The sequence below is a fragment of the Drosophila elegans genome, unplaced genomic scaffold (assembly GCF_018152505.1).
Source record: "Drosophila elegans isolate 14027-0461.03 unplaced genomic scaffold, ASM1815250v1 contig_476, whole genome shotgun sequence".
Taxonomy (NCBI): Eukaryota; Metazoa; Arthropoda; class Insecta; order Diptera; family Drosophilidae; genus Drosophila; species Drosophila elegans.
Genome location: NW_024545863.1, coordinates 17,896,054 through 17,917,530, shown reverse-complemented (window position 1 = coordinate 17,917,530; position 21,477 = coordinate 17,896,054). Strand labels below are relative to the sequence as shown.

General features: G+C 35.7%; 1 protein-coding gene across 14 annotated transcripts in view; it reads right to left on the bottom strand.

Moving 5' to 3' along the window:
- Positions 1-1,963: 1,963 nt before the first annotated feature.
- The window catches only part of LOC108135077 (casein kinase I), a 30,058-nt gene continuing 10,544 nt past the window's right edge, over positions 1,964-21,477 (bottom strand). For 2 of the 14 annotated variants that reach the window (XM_017255633.2, XM_017255640.2), the window contains exons 3-12: positions 15,087-15,295; positions 11,769-11,879; positions 10,461-10,627; positions 7,754-7,868; positions 7,422-7,690; positions 7,175-7,345; positions 5,946-6,026; positions 4,724-4,822; positions 2,962-3,068; positions 1,964-2,315 (exon numbers count right to left, since the gene is read on the bottom strand). In XM_017255633.2, the coding sequence (XP_017111122.1) occupies positions 2,246-2,315; positions 2,962-3,068; positions 4,724-4,822; positions 5,946-6,026; positions 7,175-7,345; positions 7,422-7,690; positions 7,754-7,868; positions 10,461-10,627; positions 11,769-11,879; positions 15,087-15,295 (1,399 nt within the window). In that variant the 3' untranslated portion in view covers positions 1,964-2,245. Of the gene's footprint in view, positions 2,316-2,961; positions 3,069-4,723; positions 4,823-5,945; positions 6,027-6,576; positions 7,059-7,174; positions 7,346-7,421; positions 7,691-7,753; positions 7,869-8,729; positions 8,882-10,460; positions 10,628-11,768; positions 11,880-15,086; positions 15,296-21,477 lie in introns of those variants that run through there. The other 12 variants (XM_017255636.2, XM_017255635.2, XM_017255638.2 and 9 more) reach the window with 12 other exon arrangements.

The window sequence follows — 21,477 nt, the reverse complement described above, 5'->3', positions numbered from 1 at the left end:
AATTCGTTCAGAGTCGGAGATGTGTGTGTATGGGAAGGGAGAAAGTGGGAAGTGGGAATAGCTGCAGGCAACTTTCTTAGTATGTAGTTTTTTAGTACTCATATCACGTAATATCAAAGAAATGGCTCAGTACATTAGTATTTACCTATCAAGTGATAGATCTGTGCGGAAACTAGGAGAGTTCCCTAACAAATTAATTTCTCTAACCTCGCACATTGTAAACGAAAAATTACCTAGGAAACGATCCAAAAAATAAATGCTCCAAATTAATTCGACTACCAAAAGGGATCTCTACATTTTGATTTATCCGATACATAGACGTGTATATATATCAAAATACTTTTCGTGTATATATGTACATATTAGCATTAGAAAAGTGCATTCAAAACAGATCTAAGCCAAGCTGCCTACGCTGAGTGGCGATTCATACAAGTATACTGTATATCTCTGATATATCATATAGCTGCACACATACAGACATTGTCAAACAAATAGCAAAAATATTTATCAGGAAAACTAGCAGTTTTCTTTTGCAGAGATGATTTCGAACAACAATAAATTTACAGATTTAATTAGAACACTTAAAACGCCTTTGCATTCGTCAAAACAATTAGGTAAAGCAAATAAAAGTTGGGACTTTTTAAGACAGTAACCGTAAGCAACAACAATATAACATTTGCAAGGGCTGTTAATTCTCGGAAAACATAGCTGGAATTTGTTATTACTGCTTTAAAGAGTGGTGGAAATATATTCGATTAATACAAGTCTTTAAATTTCCCCATAGACTTTCAATGTGGTTGAACCAAAACCAATCCACTATTTTAGATGAGCAAATGTTTTCCCAATACGTTACTCTTCTTTATTTAAGTTCTTTCTTTTCTATAAAATATTAAAGTGCCATTGTTTTTCCCCACTCATGTAGCTGCAAATGGAAGCACAACTTAATCTCTTTGCGAAAAGTTACAAGTTTAAATCTTATTCCCTAATTATTTTCTGGATTGCACGAAGTGATGAATACAGATTTCGGGTTTTTTTTCAGTTTGGTCAGATTATCTGAGTAATAACATATATTGCCGCTAACCATTTTGTGTGTAACTTAAGATTGCAAGCAAATACAATGCATTCGAAAAGTGTGCTACAAGTCGAGCTTTTCTTTAAAAATGTTTAATTAGAAAATCCAGTTAGAGTGGAAAAACATAAACTCTATGAATACAGTATTTAATAAGCAAGTCTTCAAATCACAACAATTAGAATTACCCTTTGATATTGTTTGCTATTTGCCTGACAATGGTACACGTATTATGTTATAAGTTGGTTTCATATAGCTGCATATATATATTAAGTTTGAATAGTTTTAAAAAATGATGTTTATTTTCGCTTTCTTTTTTTCATTCATTATAATTTACAAGTTTGTTGGTTGCGTATAAATATGTTTTCTTCTCTCTCTCATTAGATGATGCTGCACTAGTTTTGTTTTCGTCTCTTTTAATATATGTATATAATATATAAATATGCTTTAAGTGGTTTTTTGTGTGTTTAAGTTTCCTTCAGTTAAGAGCAATTGGGTATTGAGGGGTATTGGTATTGGTATCGGTATTGGTAGTGGTATTGGGGAGCTTTCTTTCCGATTTCCTTCACAAAAGACACCGACGGGAGGAGCTGCCTAGGCTGTGTGAGTGATTCTGATTCTTTGCTTGGATTGCCGTGTCGTTTCTAGTCGTTTGAATTTTGTTTTCTTTTTTATTTATAATAGCATTAATTAATAATATAATTAATAATTATAATAATTTATATAATAAACGCAAAATTGGTAAATAATAAAAATAATAATAAAATACAATCATTACAATAATTAATCAAAATTGGTTTCATTTTGTTTGTTTTTACTGTTTTTTAGTGTATTTAATGTTTACGGTTTTCTTTTGTTTTTTGTTTTTGTTTTGTTGTTGGGTTTCGTTTTTTGTTTGATTTAATATTTTTTTTGTTGCTTTCTGCATTTTGCATTCTGCATGTGGCTTTAGCTTTATATTTATATAAATTACAACGGAAGTGTCGGTGTGTTTGTAGTTGGTGTTGGCGTCAGCATCGACGCGGATGGAGGATAACGCAACGTGTGCTGCGACGTTGCCTGCTGGATATAATCCTGACTCGGATTATTCAATACGCTATCCCGTGAGTTTGAATGTGAAGTGGCGCGCAGCAGAGTGACTGCCTCGCGTTCTGGACTACATTGTACACCGTCTAGTCATTTTTGGCGCGTCGATTTCTTCTTCTTTCGTTTAAAGAAACAACAACATCTGGAATATAAGGAACCACTGGAGACAGTTAACCAAGGGACAGAAATGAGACGGATACGGATACGGATTCGGATACGGATACGGATACGGATTCAGAGGGGGAGACGTAGGCAGTGGCAGAGGCAGTGGACAGGTCGGGGGAGAAAGAGAAAGAGAGAACGGAAAACGGAAGTTGCGCATTAAAAACGACAAAGCAAAAAAATTCACTATATATCTAGTGGATCTGTTAATCAATGTATCGATATGTCTTCTGGCTTTTTGTGTTATTCGCCTATTTATCTAAACTTATTATAAATATAAGTCACATATCAAACACGAAGTTATTATTTCGTTTCATATTTATTAATTTTGGCTTTACCTTTAAGTAGTGTTTAACATGATCAATGATTAATCTATAAAAGAAAGAGGTTTCCAAAAAAAAAATATCTTTTAGGAAAATACCAAGAATATCACAATTCCAGCTAACTTATAAACTTAAAAATTGGAATATTCTAATCTATATCCAGCCTGTTAAGATGCCAGTTCGTTTTTAACATCGGTGTATCCACCAAACTGATTTTATTCATGGTTTAGTCTATACATAAATCAACCTATTCCGCAGAACGTCTAACAGTTAGTCTACATATCGATATACCGATTAATTGATCGCCTGAGTAACACATACTTTGTTTCATCGACCACTTCGACTTCCGGCTGTTGTGTGATGGGCGTGTTTGAGTGTCCGGCCGTGGGATCGTCCGGATTTAGTTCGCCATTCGTCGAACTCACAACCTGCAATTGAATGACACAGAACAGAGAAAAGAATGGATAGAATTATAGAATTAGTCTCCACTTGTCAATAACTTTTGTACTAAACATATAGTACGAGTATATACAGTAAGTAGTGATTAAACATAATTTAACGATTTACACCGCTTTATTTATTTCGCTAATCAAAAATGAACCACTTGAAGTACAGTCGACACAAAAACTATTTATTGGAATGACAGACATCACACGAAACGAAACTGTTGTACACAACAAGGACTATTTCGGTAGCACTACATAACCAAATGAAAATTTTTTTAAACAATTTTGGTCTGCAATGTTTTTGAACAAATCGAGCTGGTTTTAGATCGAATAGATTTGTAGTTCCCTTATTCAGCCTATTACGGAGATTGCCTGGAACGTCAGGAATCGTTTGCAGTTTGCAGTTTGCAAATCACACACTCACATATTGATATTGGACGGGTACAAGACACGCACGACATATGTTAGGATCGGATGACAAACAAGTTAATATAGCAAATACCTCGCGCTAGTGTTGTAAAACGCAAATAAAAGGAAAGGTAACCCGATTTGGCTTTTGTCGAAGGAGAATGTCGTTTAGATTTTAGTAGAAGCCGTGGTATTAGGAAGTATAGTAGTAGTGTTGGTAGGTCTTTGGTGTGGTGTCTTATTTCTTAGGGTCGTCATCCGGATCGCTTTTGTCATAATAAGCATCAAAGGGGCTATCATCATCCGAGCTCGAATCTTCAGGCAATCTCTGTAATAAGTTTTGTTTGGGTTTCGAATTTGATTCGATACATCAGAAGTGGTTTCTCCATATCGCAAAGCATGCCAATGATGTCGCTTTATGAGAAATGAGGTTCCTCCAGCCGAGTTCTCAAAATAATAACTCTACTTAGTAGTCTACGACTGTGGGTGTGGGGTAAGTGATCCATGCTTTACTAGAGTAGTATATGTCGTGTGTGGCATGCAGTCAAGTACAGTTATGGCTAGACCAGTGTTGGTTAATGCACAGCTGAAACATGCACCGTGCACAAAAAGAGAAAGGCTACGTTTCTTCTTCTTCTCTCATGCAGTTTTTATTAGGATCCTCAAGTAACAATCTGTTCCACTATTATCGAAGGAAAACTCTAGGTTCAAAAATAAATCAGGAAGATCCGAGAAAAAATACCCAAGAAGAAATCTAACAAAACGTGTTGAAGAAACAAAATCAAACTGAACGGAAGTGGAATGAACTATAGTGGAGAGGAGTAGGAATAACACACGTTGGGAGGAGAGATTATTGTTCAGTACCTTGTTGAGCTAATGTAGAGTAAATCAAGTGAAAACATTAGAATTGAAAAGGCCAAAAATATAACAGTCTGCGATAGATAATGTTTCGTTGTAATAATTGTAGGAAATATATTTAGGCAATTATGTACAAAATCACAATCGAACAAGAGTTCAATAACATAATGAGGCGAATACAAATTGATTTATATTTATGCTATGTCTTGACCAGGAGCTGGATTGCTACGTTTTTTTTTCAATGTATGTACAATTACAGACTGAAGACTGAGCGGGCGAGCGATCGACAAAACAGAAATAAAACGGAACGGAAACGGAAGGAAAAGAAAAAACGGTTGTACAACACTGGCCGGTTGTCGCAGCGAACTTACCTGCACTGAACCATGCCGATCGGCCGGCGTTAGATTGCCCAGTGTTGCCCCCGGCTTTGGCACATCAGGCCACGCAGCAACACCTCCTTTGGCATTTGTCTGTGGTTGGGCGGGTTATGGTGGTGGTGGTTGAAGTGGTGGTGAAGGATTTGGACAATTGGATTTGATTACATTTTTTGTTTTTTTTTTTTTTGATTGGGTACAGTTCAGTTCAGTTTTTCGAGCGAGCGGGCAATTGTTGGAAACGGATTGATGCAAATTTATCAATAATTAATTTCAATTTCAAAATTTATTATTTTTTTTTTGTACAACAAAGAGACAGACTGCTCTAAATTTATATGCGAGTGTGTTTAATTTAGTGAGTGTGTGTGAGTCTAAATAAAACTAAAGCAAGTCAAGAGTGTGCTACAAACATAACTAAAAAAAATAGTTTTAATTCATACGGTAGGTAGACAATTAAAGCGAACAAAATCAATAATTTATAATAGAGCAGAATTAAGAACGCACATTAGACCAAGTTAGAATTGACTCTTACAAGTCCCATTCACCGATTGATTCAAGCATGTCTGTGCAATTTTTATACTAGGTTAGTCGAGCTCCTCTACAAGTAATAGCTTGGAAATATTCAGCCTCATGTAAAGCAGACAATTAAACTTAATTTCCAGAGATCTAAATTCTAAACTTAGCACATTTTTATTGACCGAAGCTTAAGAACGAAAAATATAAGAGTCGTTTGTTAACCTAGCAATGAGCAATGTAGTCTAAAACCAGACGTAAGTGTGTGTATTTATATATAGAGTAGAAGAGCACTTTAATTCACACTAACCAGTACAGAGATATTTTTCAAGTCTACAACGTCTAACCTGAAGTATTATATATTCTTCATTCTCATTATCAACTTCGTCATCAAAATCAAAATAAGAAACGTCCTATAGTTTTATACATATCAAATGTTGTGTGGAGGGAAGAAGAGTGGGATCAAAACAAAAGCGTTGAGCATAAGTAGAGAAAGAAGAGCAGTTAAGAACGAATGTTAGAAGTAAGGAACTGAGTAACCAAAGAGAAAAAGTTTGCTAAAGCTAATTTAAAACGAGGATAAGTGTCTTTTATCTTATAGATATTTTTAAAACGTAATCGAGGTAAATTTTGTCAGTGATATAGAGTACAAATTGGTTTCTTTTTTGGAATGCGATAGTAAAACATTGCTTATTGTATACTTTACCTTAGCCGTAACATTATGACGATCTTTATTTGGTGAAATGATGACTTCATGGCCAGTTTGCAGAGATCCGACGGGCGTTGACTGTTTTATGTCAGTGATGTGAATGCATTTTTTGTTTAAATTCGATAACATGTTTATATATAGATGAAGCAGTAGTTTTGTTTTAAAAACACACAGAGATTTACACGCACATGAAACGGTGTTGACAACCGAAAAAAGAGAAAAGAGATCAAGGAGAGAAGAAAAGTGCTGTTAAAAATGGCATCAATTGGTTGCTTAAGTTAGTCTCATTAATTTTGTACTTAACATACGCTAGCTTAACCACTTAAAGCAACGAGCTTACACACGGAGAACAAGTGTTTACCAACACTGAGTGAGCGATCGAGCGTCATACTTAGTTATGCAACAATGATGTAAATATATATTTCCGCATTTGTATACTTTTTGTACCTTGTCAGACTTATTTTTGGCCAAATGCGATGGCGGTGCATTCTTTATGACCTTCATTTGGTCCAGCTGTTCCTTGGTCTTAAAATTAAAACACAGAAAGACTTCAATACCAAAACCAAGACATTTAAAAATAGTATGCTTAAGAAATTAAAACACATTGCATTTTTCGGAGTTGTGTTTGGGTTTTTACTGGTTCTATTGCTCTTTAATTTAATATCCTAACTTGGAAGCGGAAAGGACGCTTTATAAAAATATATAATTCATTAAAGTCAATGAAGGCAGAAATATTAAACATATGCCGTTGGCAACATGAATCAAACTTCAGAACAAACTGAGCCCCCATCTTCTGTGCAGCAGCGGAAAGCGGCGGTATAACAAGGATCCAGCCATGTTATAGCTTCAGTAATTAGGTCATCATACCAACTGGCTATCCATAGGAATAGGAACTTGCAATCATATTTGGGTTAATTCGTATCATTCACAGTGGTTTTCGGGGTGGTGCTATTAATATGGCTATTTCAGGTGAGTGCCTTTTGTCATGCCTGATGTTTCCCATCATTAGAAATGGTTTAAGAGTTACATGATAATTAACTTAAGAGTGCTTTCGAGATATGTTACTGGGATGGACATCATATATCTAAAGGTTTGCTTTCCCTATGTCTCCTATAAATTAGATTAGGGTTAAGGTGTTAAATTCGGCGGAGTTTTCGTTGGGTTAAGTGTTCTTTGGGTGTCTTAAATAGTGTCATTTTAATGGAGTCGACGAAACGATAACTCACCATTGTCTTCCCTGTCCAGTCGAACTCGCCCTCGTCGGTGTATCCCTTACGATCGAATAAGTCTTGAAACAGTCTTCGCAGAAAGTCATAGTCGGGAGTTTCGAAGAAATCTAACCGCCGCACGTAACGCAAATATGTCGCAAACTCTTCCGGATGTCCATCGCAAAGCACCTGTCGGGGTTTAGCAAGACATTAATTTAACATTCACTTTGACAGAGTGATATATTCTGAGTGGTATATAGTTCACCTCGATGGGCGTTGCTCGTTTCGTATCACCGATTTTTTGATATCTCTCCTTGAGTGTATCAGCCTTCAGGCCTTGCCACGGCAGTGAACCTCTTAAGAAATACATAAACATATGACCCAATGCCTCCAGATCGTCGCGTCGCGACTGCTCACGCCCCATATGCGTGTTGATTGACATATAACGTGCCGTTCCAGTTAGGGACTTATGCTCCCGATATGGTATATGCCTATTTGTATCTAAATCAATGTATTCTTTGGCCAAACCGAAATCTGTTGAGAAGCAAAATTAGCAAAAGTTTTATTAAAAGGATTAAAAAAAAACAGCCGACTTACCAATTATATGTATAATTTTTTCACGTTTTGTTGACGTTCTGCCAATGAGAAAGTTCTCTGGTTTCACATCCCTATATATTAAGTGCCGACTATGAACATATTCGATCCGGTGGAGCTATATTTGAAATTTTTGAGAAAAGTTAAGAAAAATATATTAGTTTATTCTATAATATTATAATGTAAAAACCAGAGCATTTAATAGTTATAGTTTTAAGCCTATGGAATGCTCTTGTTTTAAAATAGGCTTACATTTTAATTAACATATTCATTTAAATTTTTTGTAGTGTCTCAACTAGCTGTTTATGTTTTTACCGTAAATTGGTTGTTCTTTGATGGCAACGGAACGGATTATTAATTGATTGTTTTCGCTGATAAATCATAAATTTAAAAAAACTAATAATTATCTAAGTTAAACTACAAATTGATGTGTACATGCAAATTTAATTTTATTACAATGAACGTTTGTTTTTGGTTTAGCTGAATTTCGTTTCTGATAATTAAGAACTATTTTTGTAAAAAAGCATTTCACATGAATGATCCTTATAATGAATGCAAAAAAAAACTTAAAACTTAGGTACAAATTAAACCTTAACCAGGCGGCTACGATAATGATTTTAATAGTGAGTCGGAGAGAGTTGAGATAGAAAGGCAGTGACCTATTTGTTTTTTTGTTAGTAATGAAAATCTAAAAAATAGTAAATAAGAGTTAAAAGTATAATATAATTGTGATCCAAGCAACCCTAGTAAAAACACATACACACCCCAACCCACGCACACGCAAAACAAACAAAGTGTTTCGGTCTTGATCTTAGTACTAGTGTTGGTTAATTTTGGCCTTGGCTACCAGAGTTGTGAATGTGATTATGTGCAGATCTATGCGCGTGCTTTAGGAAAACTTTACTGATTGCAGGTTTCTGTTGTTTTCGCTGCGTTGTTTAACTTTGTTTTTCGTGGATTTTGTTGTGGTTGTACTTACTAATTGTATAGCTATCAGAAGTACGCTCTTCAAAGTGAAACGTCTGCCGCAAATATCGAATAAATCTTCGAGTGATGGACCAAGCAACTCCATAACAAGAGCATTGTATTTGCCGCATGGGCCAAAGTAATATACTTCTGGTACACCCTCTGCTATCGATTGATCGATCGATTGATTGATTGATTGGTCGATTTTTTTTGTCGGTTGGTTGGTTGGGTTGACATATAATTTTGTTTGGAGGAAGCGAGCGAGTGTTTATTATTTATTCGAGTGTTGGACAGCGCACAAAAGTATTTTGGTTGTTCGATTGGTTGTTTGTTGTTGTTTTTGTTGTATTTATGCAAAAATTCGAGACCAAGAGATAAAAAGAGAGAGATGGGAGAGAGAAGAAAGAAAGATAAGAGATACAAAATAGAAAACATTTTTTTTTTTGTGTATATAACTTTTTTTTTTTTTAAAGCTGGATTTCTATTAATTTAACGGGTCGGGCACAACAAAAAGGAGAGATAAAGTGGGAGAGTGATGTGAAGAGAGCGATGGAGTTACGGCTCATAGGCTCATGTTTTGGAGGTTAGTGTAGCGCGTCTTACGATATTACCACCTTTAATTCGACAGAGATCGAGCGAAATATAAATACATAATCGGCAACTGTGCTAAACACAACAAGAACAACAAAAATAGAGATTCTCGAAGCATATACACAAGGAAAAGCCTGCTGGACGACCAACCTGGAGATGGAAACTCACCTACCAACTCATCCTCCTCCTCCGAACCTCATTTGACCTAACCAGTAAAAAACTTTAACAGTTTTGTGTGTGCTTACAATTAATCTTAATACTAGAGTAGTCCTTGAAGGTGGTTGTGTATGTGGTGTGTATAACAGGTTCTTGGGATTTTCTGAACTCCGATAGCGGGTTCAATAGATCTTTTGCAACTGTGTTAGTAGTTTTAGTTAAATATATACATTGCACGTTTTTCATCAAAGAGAATAGAGCGTATACAAAAGTCAGTTTAATAAATGAAAAAATTAGTGAAGTAAAAGTATCGACAAGTTTAACAACGAAACTGTTATAATGGCTTTATTTCAGTTGTTTTTTACTTGCATACACAAACGAAGAAGTTAAGATTGTTTTATGTACAAAAAAGGGTTTAATTGTATACCTTTAATTTAATTCTATATGCGACGCTTTGTTTACATGCTTTCGGGGTATTACTTTTAGTGGTTTCAAAAGTTTTTTGCAGATCCGTTTAACGATATAAATTGCAACAAAAAAATTATTATTATTTATTCTACTTTTTCAACATATCTACAGTAAACTAAAAACTTGGCTAACGTTCATTGCGTGAATTCTAAATAACTAACTCAAGAAAACAAAAAGCTAGCCTATATCTTAGCCGTTGAGACACTTTGGTTTAAATTAAAAATTATAAATTAAAAACATCGGTTTATGGACGAGATGCTGGCGGGTTTCACAAGGTATAATCGTTAGGCAGAACGATTACTATGCACTATTTACTATTGAAAAATGTGAAAAATAAAAAACTTTAAAATGTTCTCTCACATGCATTGCATTGCAGTTTAAATGGCCGTTTGTTTTGATCATTGGTTTTCAAATCTTGTAATGTTTTTTTCAAGGAAGTTAGTTATTTTATAGCTTAAGTATTTTTTTTTAGTCAAGTGAAACCCGCTTAACGTTCGCCGAAAACACCTTTGGAAGATGCCACACTTACAAGTTGTTTCGCTATCATCAATACAGTCTTAAGTGAAAATTTACGGGCGCAAATATTGAAGAGATCTTCTAATGATAATCCCAATAACTCTAAAACCATGGCATTGTAACGGCCACCGCAAGTGCCCAAATGATAAATGCGTGGTATGCCATCTGGGGCGTTATCGGCTGCATTTTGATATTGATTTCGATGTTGCATTTCGGTCAGATACAGACAGAATCCAATTCCAATTCCGATTTAGGGTCCAATATGGCGGTGGGGATGGTGAATGAGGTTGGTTCATTATTACAGCAACATAGCATAAGAATGTATTATGCAACAATTGTTTATTTGTAGTTGGTTGTTTGATGGTTGGTTCAATTCAGTTCAGTTTCGAGTTGGTTGTAATGTTGTGGTGATTGCAGCAGACACGGGGAGAAATATATAGATAGAAAGAGAGCAGCGCATGATGATCGGATTCGGATTTAAATTTAAATTTATCGGTGTTTTTGTTTAATAATTTATAGCGAACATTTTGGGTATTTGGTGTTGTAGTTATTGTTGTAGAAGTTGATGAATAATGGAGGGGAACAGAGAGCAATATATTCATATAAACAACAAACAAGAATAAGCAATAGAAAACAGAGGAATTTCAAACAAAAAAAAATAATCAAAAGTTGGGTAATAGTTCAGAAATCGATATATATATATATAGTAGGGAATATATATAGAGATTTAAATATGCTGTAAAGTGATTTTCGAGCTGTTTTACATAAGCGAGTATAACAGTAGTTGCAGTTGCAGCCTGAGCTTACAATATACAAGACGTGTTTATACAGTTTTTGTTTTTCATTCGTTAATGGTTTTCAATTTTCACTTCACGCACCGACCTCCGAAAATATGCTTGAGAAAATCTATTCATGTTTTTCTTTTCGTCGTATGCTTTTTTCGCAATGCGTTTAACACTTGCGAGGAACCAGAAGTGTTATACAAAAATTATAAATATATTCGTTTATATATGAAACTAATCAAGTGGTGGTAACGGTGCAAAACTTTTATTTACTTTCAGTAGTTTTAGGTTAGTAAGATATAGAGGGGTTGTAGAGTTGAACAGTGACAAGGAAAATTAGACCAGCATTGGAAAAATTCAATTTATAAGTACAATATGCACTTCTTTAGAACTTTTTCGGATTATCTTCCCAGCAGAGGTCTGTGGACATTGGTTTGTTAGTCAATAAGTTAGTGTTTGGTGGGACGACAGCTTTGAAAAAAGGTTAAGGGTTGGATCGTAGGACGTACTGCAATGTTATAAATCGATAGTTTACATACCATGTGATCCTAATAGTTTATAAAACCTATACTCTAAGTGTAGTTGCGGAGCCTTTGACTTCATAGGCTCCATTTTTATTGCTACATGTTCATTGTTGTAAAGATTTTTGCCTGGAAAAGAAAGAAAATAGGGATTAGTTAAATTTTTTCATAAATGCAATCATAAAACAAATAATAATAGTCCCAAACTGCAATACCAAAACTTTAAACGATTCAAATATTGAGACTTCTATGCACAAGTGAATTTACATGCTCAAGACCATCGCGATTTGCATGCATTCAACGCTTTTACCTGCCCCACTGTTGTCAGCAGTGTCACGCCCATTACGCCCTCCGACACCACCACCACCAAAGCAACACATTCGACGACCTAGCCAAATGGGAAAAAGTATAAAAGTAAGAAACCTGCAATATAATTATAATTCCTTGTTCTCAAGCACATTTCTAATTAAAAAAAAAAAAACACTTTTAATCATTTTTTTACCAAATCTTTTCTTATCAAATTTTAACAGAAAGTCGACACAAGGTCGGTTTCAATTGGTTTGATAGATTTTTTGTAGCTTCCTTTTTGGGCCATTTAATTTTAAACAATTTTTTTTAGTTTTAGATATTTTCTAGTTAATTTATGCCTAAAATTAGATTATCCATGATATAAGTTTTGATATGGAATTCAAGAAAATCTATCGGAAGTGGAATTGAGAACAAGGCCGAATATAATTTGTGAATTGCATTTTAGATGTGACGACATGACGGAGACGCAGACAGAAGCTGAGAGAATATGTCAACAACGAACAGTGCGCTCATGTGCGAAATTATGTCATGAGAATGGCGGTGAGAGAAACCACCACGAGTGTGTGGGTGGTTTGGGTTCGGTTGGGTTTATGAGTTTACTGGGTGGGTGGATGGGTGAGACAGACGCTGCTTATCAGCAGACACAACATTATAGCGCTGATAGAGTCGTCGCACACACACATAGATACGAAAACATGGCGATAGGAAGCCGCATGATTTTGATTACATGCTACAAAATACCGCCAGCAATGCCCTTTACCCGCCACGCCCCCTTAAGAGCATTAGTTTGCGGATTTTCTAGAACACTTTGCATAAAAAGCAAGCTTTCGCCGACGAAACAAAAATGCTAAGTTAACACTAATTTGTTGATCCTGAAATTTGATGTCCACATTGGCAAAATTGTAAAGATTGCTAGTTTGTCGGAAAAAAAAATTGTTGATTTTCTACTGAATGTGCCGACTGCAGATGTTTGTTTTTTCTAAAATCACTTTCCAGCGGGATTATGATGACGTTTTAGGGTTTGGGTCGTGACTCAGAACTAAGATGACATTCGTAGATCATGATCATGGGGGAAAATACTTATTCTGATTATTAAAACACGAGGACACAAGACCAAAATCCCCGCGACCCAACCAATGAGCAAATCAACAAATACCGTGACCTAACGCAATACACAATATTAATCATAGTACAAAAACCGCATAAAATGGAAAACAAACCCCAAAAAGATTCGTTGAAAACAAGTTGCGCGCCATAAACAATAAAACCGCTCACAGAAAAACTAAAACAACGAGGAAGAAAATAAATTTTATAAAGGGCGTGCTGCGCTAAACAAAAATAAAACGAAAGTTCCCAAATTAAACGAGAAACGCCCACGCAAGGCGCCCATAAAAATGAGCCAAGAAAAGAGGCAGAAAAGTATTTAGGTTGGTCAACGTTCTGGTTTCCCAACTGTTTCTCTAATATATGTTTATTCTTCTGTTTTCAATTTGGGAAAAACACAAAAGAAACAGGCCTTTTGAAAACGAAGAACACAATTATGTCATTTTGATTGCGGCAAGAATATGGCCCAAAAGTAAAAAGCCCAAACACATTGCTTTTATCTTAACGTCAGCACTAATCTGATTTAAAAACAAAACAAAAAAGAATCAACAAACAAATACTTTGCAAAATGTATTTTTAGACCACAATTAATAAAAATGATATCATAAGCAAAATCAAATAGCCTGTGCGACGTCACAGAAACGAATTTTATTTTAATTGAACATAGCCGAGGAGATCCAAGCAATGTATGTCAAACTGTGGGATTATAATAATCGGAAAAAGCAATACAAATGAGCCAATTAAATACAGCTTTTCAGTAGTGATTGTTTTTGTTTTTTGTCAATGCTGACTGTCGTTTAATGAGTCATGCAAAAAACCCCAACAAAACGTATGCAACAAAAAGTCTCGAGATGCTGAGGAGGAACAAAGAAAAAGCACGACTCAGACCTGCTGAAAGAGACGGAATGAGGGGCTGAGAAAGAGAGAGCATGATAATTACAGTTTTGCCAGCACTGCCACCGCCGGCTGAAAATTAGCTAGACAGTATACATAGCACTACCTGTTGGCAATATGACAACAAATGCACAAAAGGAAGTGGCAGGCCCAAAAAAAGAAAGAAAAAAAAAAGGAAAAAAAAAACATACAACGGCAGGAGGGGCGGGACCTGTATGAAACAACTTTATAAAAGCGCATTTAGCAAACAAAGCCAAAACGACGACAACGCCAAGAAAACAGATGGCGGAATGGAATGGCATTTTTTTGTTGTATTGTGCACTCTCGTAGCAAGTGAAAAGGAGTGGGGATCTGTTCTCATTGTGGTTAACAGACCTGGTAAGGAATGCCCGCCGAAAGGAAGTGGCCAACGAAAAAGTAAGAAGAAAGGGAACACCGAGAGCCCCAAACGCGACATTATTTGCATGCCAACAGCAAAATTTGGGTAAGGGAAATGGTAAACGGGGTGGCGGGAGGTACCCAGTCTGGCTGTGAATCATAAACTTTATCGTTATCATTAGCAAGTTATTTGAGTAGAATTCCGTTCCTGGTTCAGTTTCGGTTATTGATTTTCTTGTATAGATGATCAGAAATATAATCAGTCGGTAAAAAAAAACGAACGATGATAGGTTAGAAAAACTGTGTACAAATACCTTGCCCTTCAGGACTTAAAATCCAGATTCTATTTACATATGTATAATCGAAATTATTTTAAAACCTGTAGCTCTAGTTATGTTTTTTATTTCTCGCTCAGCCGAAAGAAATTAAAAACAAAAATAAATTTATATAAGTTTTAGAATTTAATGCAATTAAATTCGGTAGCTTAAACTGCTTATCTTATAGAAATCAAGTTTTAGATAACATTAGATTATATGATTAACCCAATAAAACTAACAAGAATCCATGAACATTGTACACATCATTAACAAATGATTTTCAAACATTTAAAATTGATTGATTGTATAAATCAAAAAATACTTTTGTACTTACCTAAACGCAATTCGCCAAAATTACCACAGCCAATTTTTTTACCGACACGAAAATTTGGTCCGACCATAAGTACACCGGTTGTGGTGCTTACAGATTGGCGGGTGGAATACATGTTATTGCTTGAGCTTTTACCACCGGCTAGGGCTGTGGTGGCATTTGCCACATTACCAGCGGATGCACCGGCAGTTGTCGTTTGTGGGCCACCGCCACTGCAAAGAAAGGGAACGGAAATCGATAAGTAACAAGTTGATTGCAATAAAATAAACATTTCATAGGTCTGGGGATTATGAGCAACCTCTCATTTAAATCGCTTTAAATCTCTTAACACAGGATATATTATAAGCACCCAGCATTTAATGTCAAGCAACTTAAAAAATACAAATAGCTAACTTTCGATTGCAAGTAAGATCAGTTATTGAAGTACTAGATATGTAGGTACATACTGTTCCTCCTTCATATGTTTTGAAAGGGATAAATATTTGCGCAACATTTAATTTTAAATGACCAAAATGCTCCGGGTATACGGACCTAAACAATTTACGACATGAAATTCAAGTACAAAAGTTCAAAAACCTTTCCCTCAAAACAGTAATTATAATCCTGTTTGTGTTCGTTACAACAGTTCCATAAATAAGTTTTTATTCTTGTCCCCGTGAAAAAACACGCAGGACAATGACACAAAAACTTTCTGCATTTTTAAGTAGAACGGCACACACACAAAACAAAACCAAACAAAACAAAACAAAAATCGATTCGAATCGAGCTGTGTAGGCCAGGTAAGTTTCTGTTTAACTGTAGGACTTGGCAAAGGGAATAGAGAACTAGCTGCTGGTTATGGCCACATGTATGGAGAGCTCGCTCAGCCGTAACTATTACTACAAGGGGAGTTGGGGAAGTCGTGTCGAGTGGTTTGGATTGTAGTGGAGTGACTCATGGCCAGACAACTGAAATATGTTTGATTAAGACAAAAGGCTTTGCTTTGTTGCAGCTCGGGATGGGTGTGGCCTCTGAAAGATCTTTTATGTTCTCATGCTTTTTATTGTTGCAAAATTTAGTTCAATGTCGTCGGGGTTAATTCGTAGTACAGCTTTACAATATTTACTTAATTGTGCTAAGGGTTACGATGCATTCTGTTTTGTTGCTGTTTACAGCAAGTGTCGTTCTCAAAGATAATATATCGCAAATGGAAAAAAATTAAGGCAAAAAATCAGTCTAATATGTCAAATAATACAAAGTATGAATGAAAACTTAATAAAGAAATGACTATCGGCATGTTTATATATTTATCGTAAGACGAAAATATATAAACAAAATAAGTGAGTAAATAAATCGAAATGGCTTTCAAAGTAAGTGAAATAGATTTTTACTCTAATTTGTTTATATCGTAAATAGTAAGCTTTAATAATTTCCACATCATCTCAATATTAAAAATGGTTCTGTGGTATTTTTAGTATCCATCATCGAACTAATAATAGTGTTAATAGTATAATTTCTAGTGTCCAATTTTACACAAATCAAACTCACTTTGCACAGCCGATCTTAAAGTTAATGCAGCCGATCTTACACAATACCAAATGACACAAATTGCATGTTGTCAAATCTTTTCAAGCATATAACGTAGTTAGTTATAGCAATATTCAATTGGTTATCTGATGGGAAGTTGAATCTCAGTCTTGGTTACCGCTCCACCCAAGTCTATTAACAGGAAATTATTGGGTATTCCTACTCGTTCCATGACCGCCTTTTCACCTTCCCCTCCCTTGCAGTTTCCATAATTTCAACTTTCATCTAATTTCAGTCTGCCAGTTGGCGATTATTTGCCAGCTGCGAGAACGGGAGTCGGAAAATCTTATCTGCCCACAAGTTTCTTTGCGAAGTCGAAAGAGAGGCAATAACAACATACACTCAACCGATAATTGTACCGTTAAGCGGGTCTGTAATAAAAAAAATCACAAAGACTAAAAACCGCCGATAACAATTAAAGAGTAAGTTGCTGTGGGCAAGAGCCAAGGGGATTCAGCAGGCGGCTAAGTGAATCAGAAACAAGTTCGAATTCGATTCGATTACAAGTTCCTTCTGCCACCATAACAGAGCCACTATACAATTGCATATACATTGGTTCACCAAAAAGGTATTATATTAATTGACGATGCACTGGTCTTTCATGGTGGATTTCTTCTGCGAAATGAAAACAAAATATCTCTCATGTATCAAATACTAATTAGTCGGGTATTTCTAGTTGGTTAGCTTTACTGGAGTATTCGTTACCTCGACAAGTCTTATTTTTCATGATTTTCTTGTTATTGCTTTGACTGTTTTATAGCTTAATATCCTGGGGGCAAAACTGGTTCACACACACACACACACACACAAGTGTATCTTTCTGTGTACATATGAACGGGTATTAACGTATAAATGGCTGAATGTCCATCGATCGATCGCCGTTTGTCTCCACTTCTTCGCTATATCTGGCTCCCCACTTAAAACCATTTTTATTTGGTTGGTCTCCGCGTAATGTTTTTCTTTTTTGTTTTTGTTTTCATTACTTTTTGGGGTCGGGTCTTGGCTTTCTACGCCTTCTGCTTCTTGCCACTGCCTGTGGCCTCGTCTGAAAACGAGTTCTCATTTTGTCGTTGCCGGTCGTTCTTAAAGATTACCTTTATTTTTTTATGAATCAGAGTGTAAGAAAAAAGGCTCTCGGCTGGAAATCGCAGCTGGGGTTTGGCAAAGCGGTTTCCTTGACGGCAAGGGGTTAATACGTACAGCTCAATAAGCATTCGATATTCGAGTGTATGTATACAAGTTAAAAGTTGAATAGAAACTTCATAGATTTATCTTCTAAAATATTTATATTGAGTTTTGAATAAAGAAAAATCATATATTCAAATTTTTTTATTTGGGTTTGCTGCGTTTGGACGTGTGGGAAACAAAATCGATAATTAAAAATAAGCCAAGCGCTAAAAATACAATTATGTACAAAGTGGGTTGACCAAACTCACTCACTACTCACACCCCCAGTGACAGTGTGTGAGTGTCTGGTGGCACTCGTATCTGTATCTGTGTGTGGCTCATAAATAAATCAAGTGTAAATTGAACACAAATCCGACTCAAAGAAAAAAGGGCGGGGAAAGGAGAGAAATAAAACAGGGAACAGAGAACACAAAGAACCTGCGCTGATGACGGCAATAGCAGAAACCGCAAACAGCGGAAAATCCCAATTAGAATCCCACAACATTAGCGACAACAACAATCGTGACACAGAAAGAAAAATGTATGTATTATAATTGTACGCATAATTTTATACAGTTTTTTAAAACATTTAAATTTGATGTTTTTCAAGCTAGGGAATGGCGTCTGTTTACCAAAAGCAGAAGCACTATACTGTACATTTACATAAATAAATATAAAAATCAAATCAAAATAATATCAATTTCTATTTGGTTTGATGTCGAGTTTCCTTTTTTCGGTGTACCTAGGCGAGAAAGAGAAAACCGCAAGGAACATCTCATAATTTGACGGAATATTGATTGGAAATCCAGGTGACTCAGTGGCTCCTAAACTGTGACTAACACGCATAATTGTAAATTCAATTAAAGCTCAGAAAACCCACCTATACAAGAAGCCCCAAAAAAAAAACCCTTAGGTATTAACAAAAAGTTTGGGGGAAATTACATAAGCAATCAAAGAAAGCAAATGGCGCTTAAAAATAAACAAATGATAAAGAAAATCGAGTGATAAGTGCTGGTGTCTATAATTGTTACTTTGTGTGTGTTTATGGGGGGGGGACTTATCAGCTGGAGACGCTATGCAGCACTTGTTTTTCTCTCTTTCCGTCTTCTGAAGGCTTACAATTGATTTGTTGCTGCAATTTCTATTTATATAAACAAACAATTTCATTATAATTGCTATCACGAGCAATTGAATTTCAATTATGCAAATCAATTGAAAACGTATACAAGCAACTCAAACATCAGAAGAGATACTCTTAATTGTTATAAAAATGTTATTTTTTTTAATTAAATCAAAATAATAAAGCTTATTTCACGTTGAGAAATATTGTCAAGGGTTGTTTTTGAGACCTTTGCTTACATAAACAACAAGAACCAACAAATTTTTTGACGTTCACCTGAAATTTTACTTGAAACTAAAATATTTCTTTATTTCTACATACATTCGATAACCAAAAACCAGATTTGACAACTCTTTGCATTGTTATTGCTTAAATTAAATTTATAAACACATACGTTAACAGTTGTTAAAGTAAAGTTAAATAAATAACACGAAAAATGTATTTAGATTTAATGAGTAAAAGTGTAAATACATTCGCTGTGTGGATTAATCAGCTCAATTGGAATTATGTTACAAATACGATTTCACTTGTTATTATTAATGTGATTGTTGTTATTGCAGCAATGTTGTTGGTAATTGACTCGTAATCGAATGGCTAAAACGCCCAGCATAGCGACATAACGTAACGTGTCAATATCCATTTTCAATGGCATTTGACGTTTTAAAAGGCAAAAGCGGTTCTGTGAAGTACAACAACTACAAATAAAACTACAATGACAGCATTTGATTCGCATAACATAAATGAACACACACACTCTTCCTTCTCCGCCTCGCATCACTCCAACTGACCTATCAAAACTGATAAGCGAAGAGAGCGAGAGAGCCTTGCACACACTACGAAACACTTGAGAACTCAAACACACACACACACAAGTCGGCTAGATAAGCGCGCCTTGATTAGCAGCTACGTCAGACAATAGGCAAGTTGAAATGAACGAGTGGCAAGTGTGTAAAAAGAGAGTGGGGAAACAAGCGCAGCAAAAAGTGGGAGGATATCCGGAGAGGGCGCCACTGCACCTTGCACAATGGGTGGCATCATGGAATTTATTAATGCCATAGCACGAATCATTCAAAATTAATTAGCATAAGCAATAGGCTATTGAATAAAATATCACTGCTGCTCTTAACCCAGTCTATTATCACTCTATCTTTCTCTTTAGTTTTATTTCATACTTAACTCACAGCAAACCCAAGTAAATTGGGTCTACATTTATAATTGTTGTTATTTATCAATTAACTAATTAGAATAATTCTTTTAAGCCAGCTCATGATAATGGAGATAATACTTTTTCTTTAAATTCAGATCCCAATTGTTTATATTGTTATCTTCCATCACTTTTTACAATAGATTCAATTAAAAGCTTTAAAACCATTTTAGGAAAATTATTTTCTAAGTTCACATTTGACAAGTTACCCCACCGTGCCTCCAGACTTGGGGCTGGGCCTGCACGTCACTCAACCCACTTCCAGCGGCATAGACAACAATTCCATTGACGACGTAGTCTATCAACGCCACAGCCTCTAATAGAAAAATGCGCAATGTGTGTGCATGTCGGCTTGTGTGCCTGTATGGGGGCGCCTCAACGGCCGATTGACCTTTGCATGTTAGATTAACATTGAATATGAAATCTAACCCCCCTTCCTACCGAAAATCCTGTTTGTGGGCCATCTGCGTTGGGTATCATCTGTGTGCGTCTGTGGCGCAGCCTTTAATTAGTTTAACCTCAGCTCGGACACGTGCAAAAGCCAAAAGCTATGCAAATCCAATCAAATATATCCGTGCAGCATTACCGCCCACCAAACCAACAGTTCTAATTACAAATGTGGCTGGAATACTAGCACAAATATGTCACAATAAAAGTGCGGAATATCTGTTCTTTGCAAAGTGATGAACAAATCTGTTTTAAAAAATATCAGCATATGAGTACGGAAAAGCAAAGCAATTTTTCAAACTGTTATCTTTATTCATATTGTTCTGCTTAATACAAATTAAGTTTTAGAATACGAATTAGCATTTTTATAATTAAGTACAATTTTACAAAAAAAATTGTCAATTCATTTCTATATTATTGGATGAAGGGAAATTAGTATAATTAGAATGTACTTATGTTTTGTAAGCTGTAAAGTGGTCGAAAGTGCACTTGATAAATCTTTTTTAAGATTCAAAGCAGGTAATATGTTTTTGCCGAGTTTAAGGTCAACATCGACTATTTTAAAACTGTAAGCTTACACGGTACAAATCAAAAAGAATCAGGATTTTCGGGGCTATTATTCTGACCGCCACCGTATGGTAGGTATAGTAAGAGTGCTTGGGTGTCAGTAAAACTGTCGGTAATTTGCTTTCTAGTGTTTTCTTCCTGTATGGCTCAACCTATCGGATAGTTTAGAAGGGGCAAAAGTAACCCCGAGAGAACCCTAATCACAGAGTCTCCTTCACCCCGACAGACCCCTCTACCGCCAGTTTTGCCATTATTTACGCTTGATTCCTTCCTTCCGCCATGAGTGGGCGTTAGGGAATTGACGGGGGCGTGGCCTTTTCGAC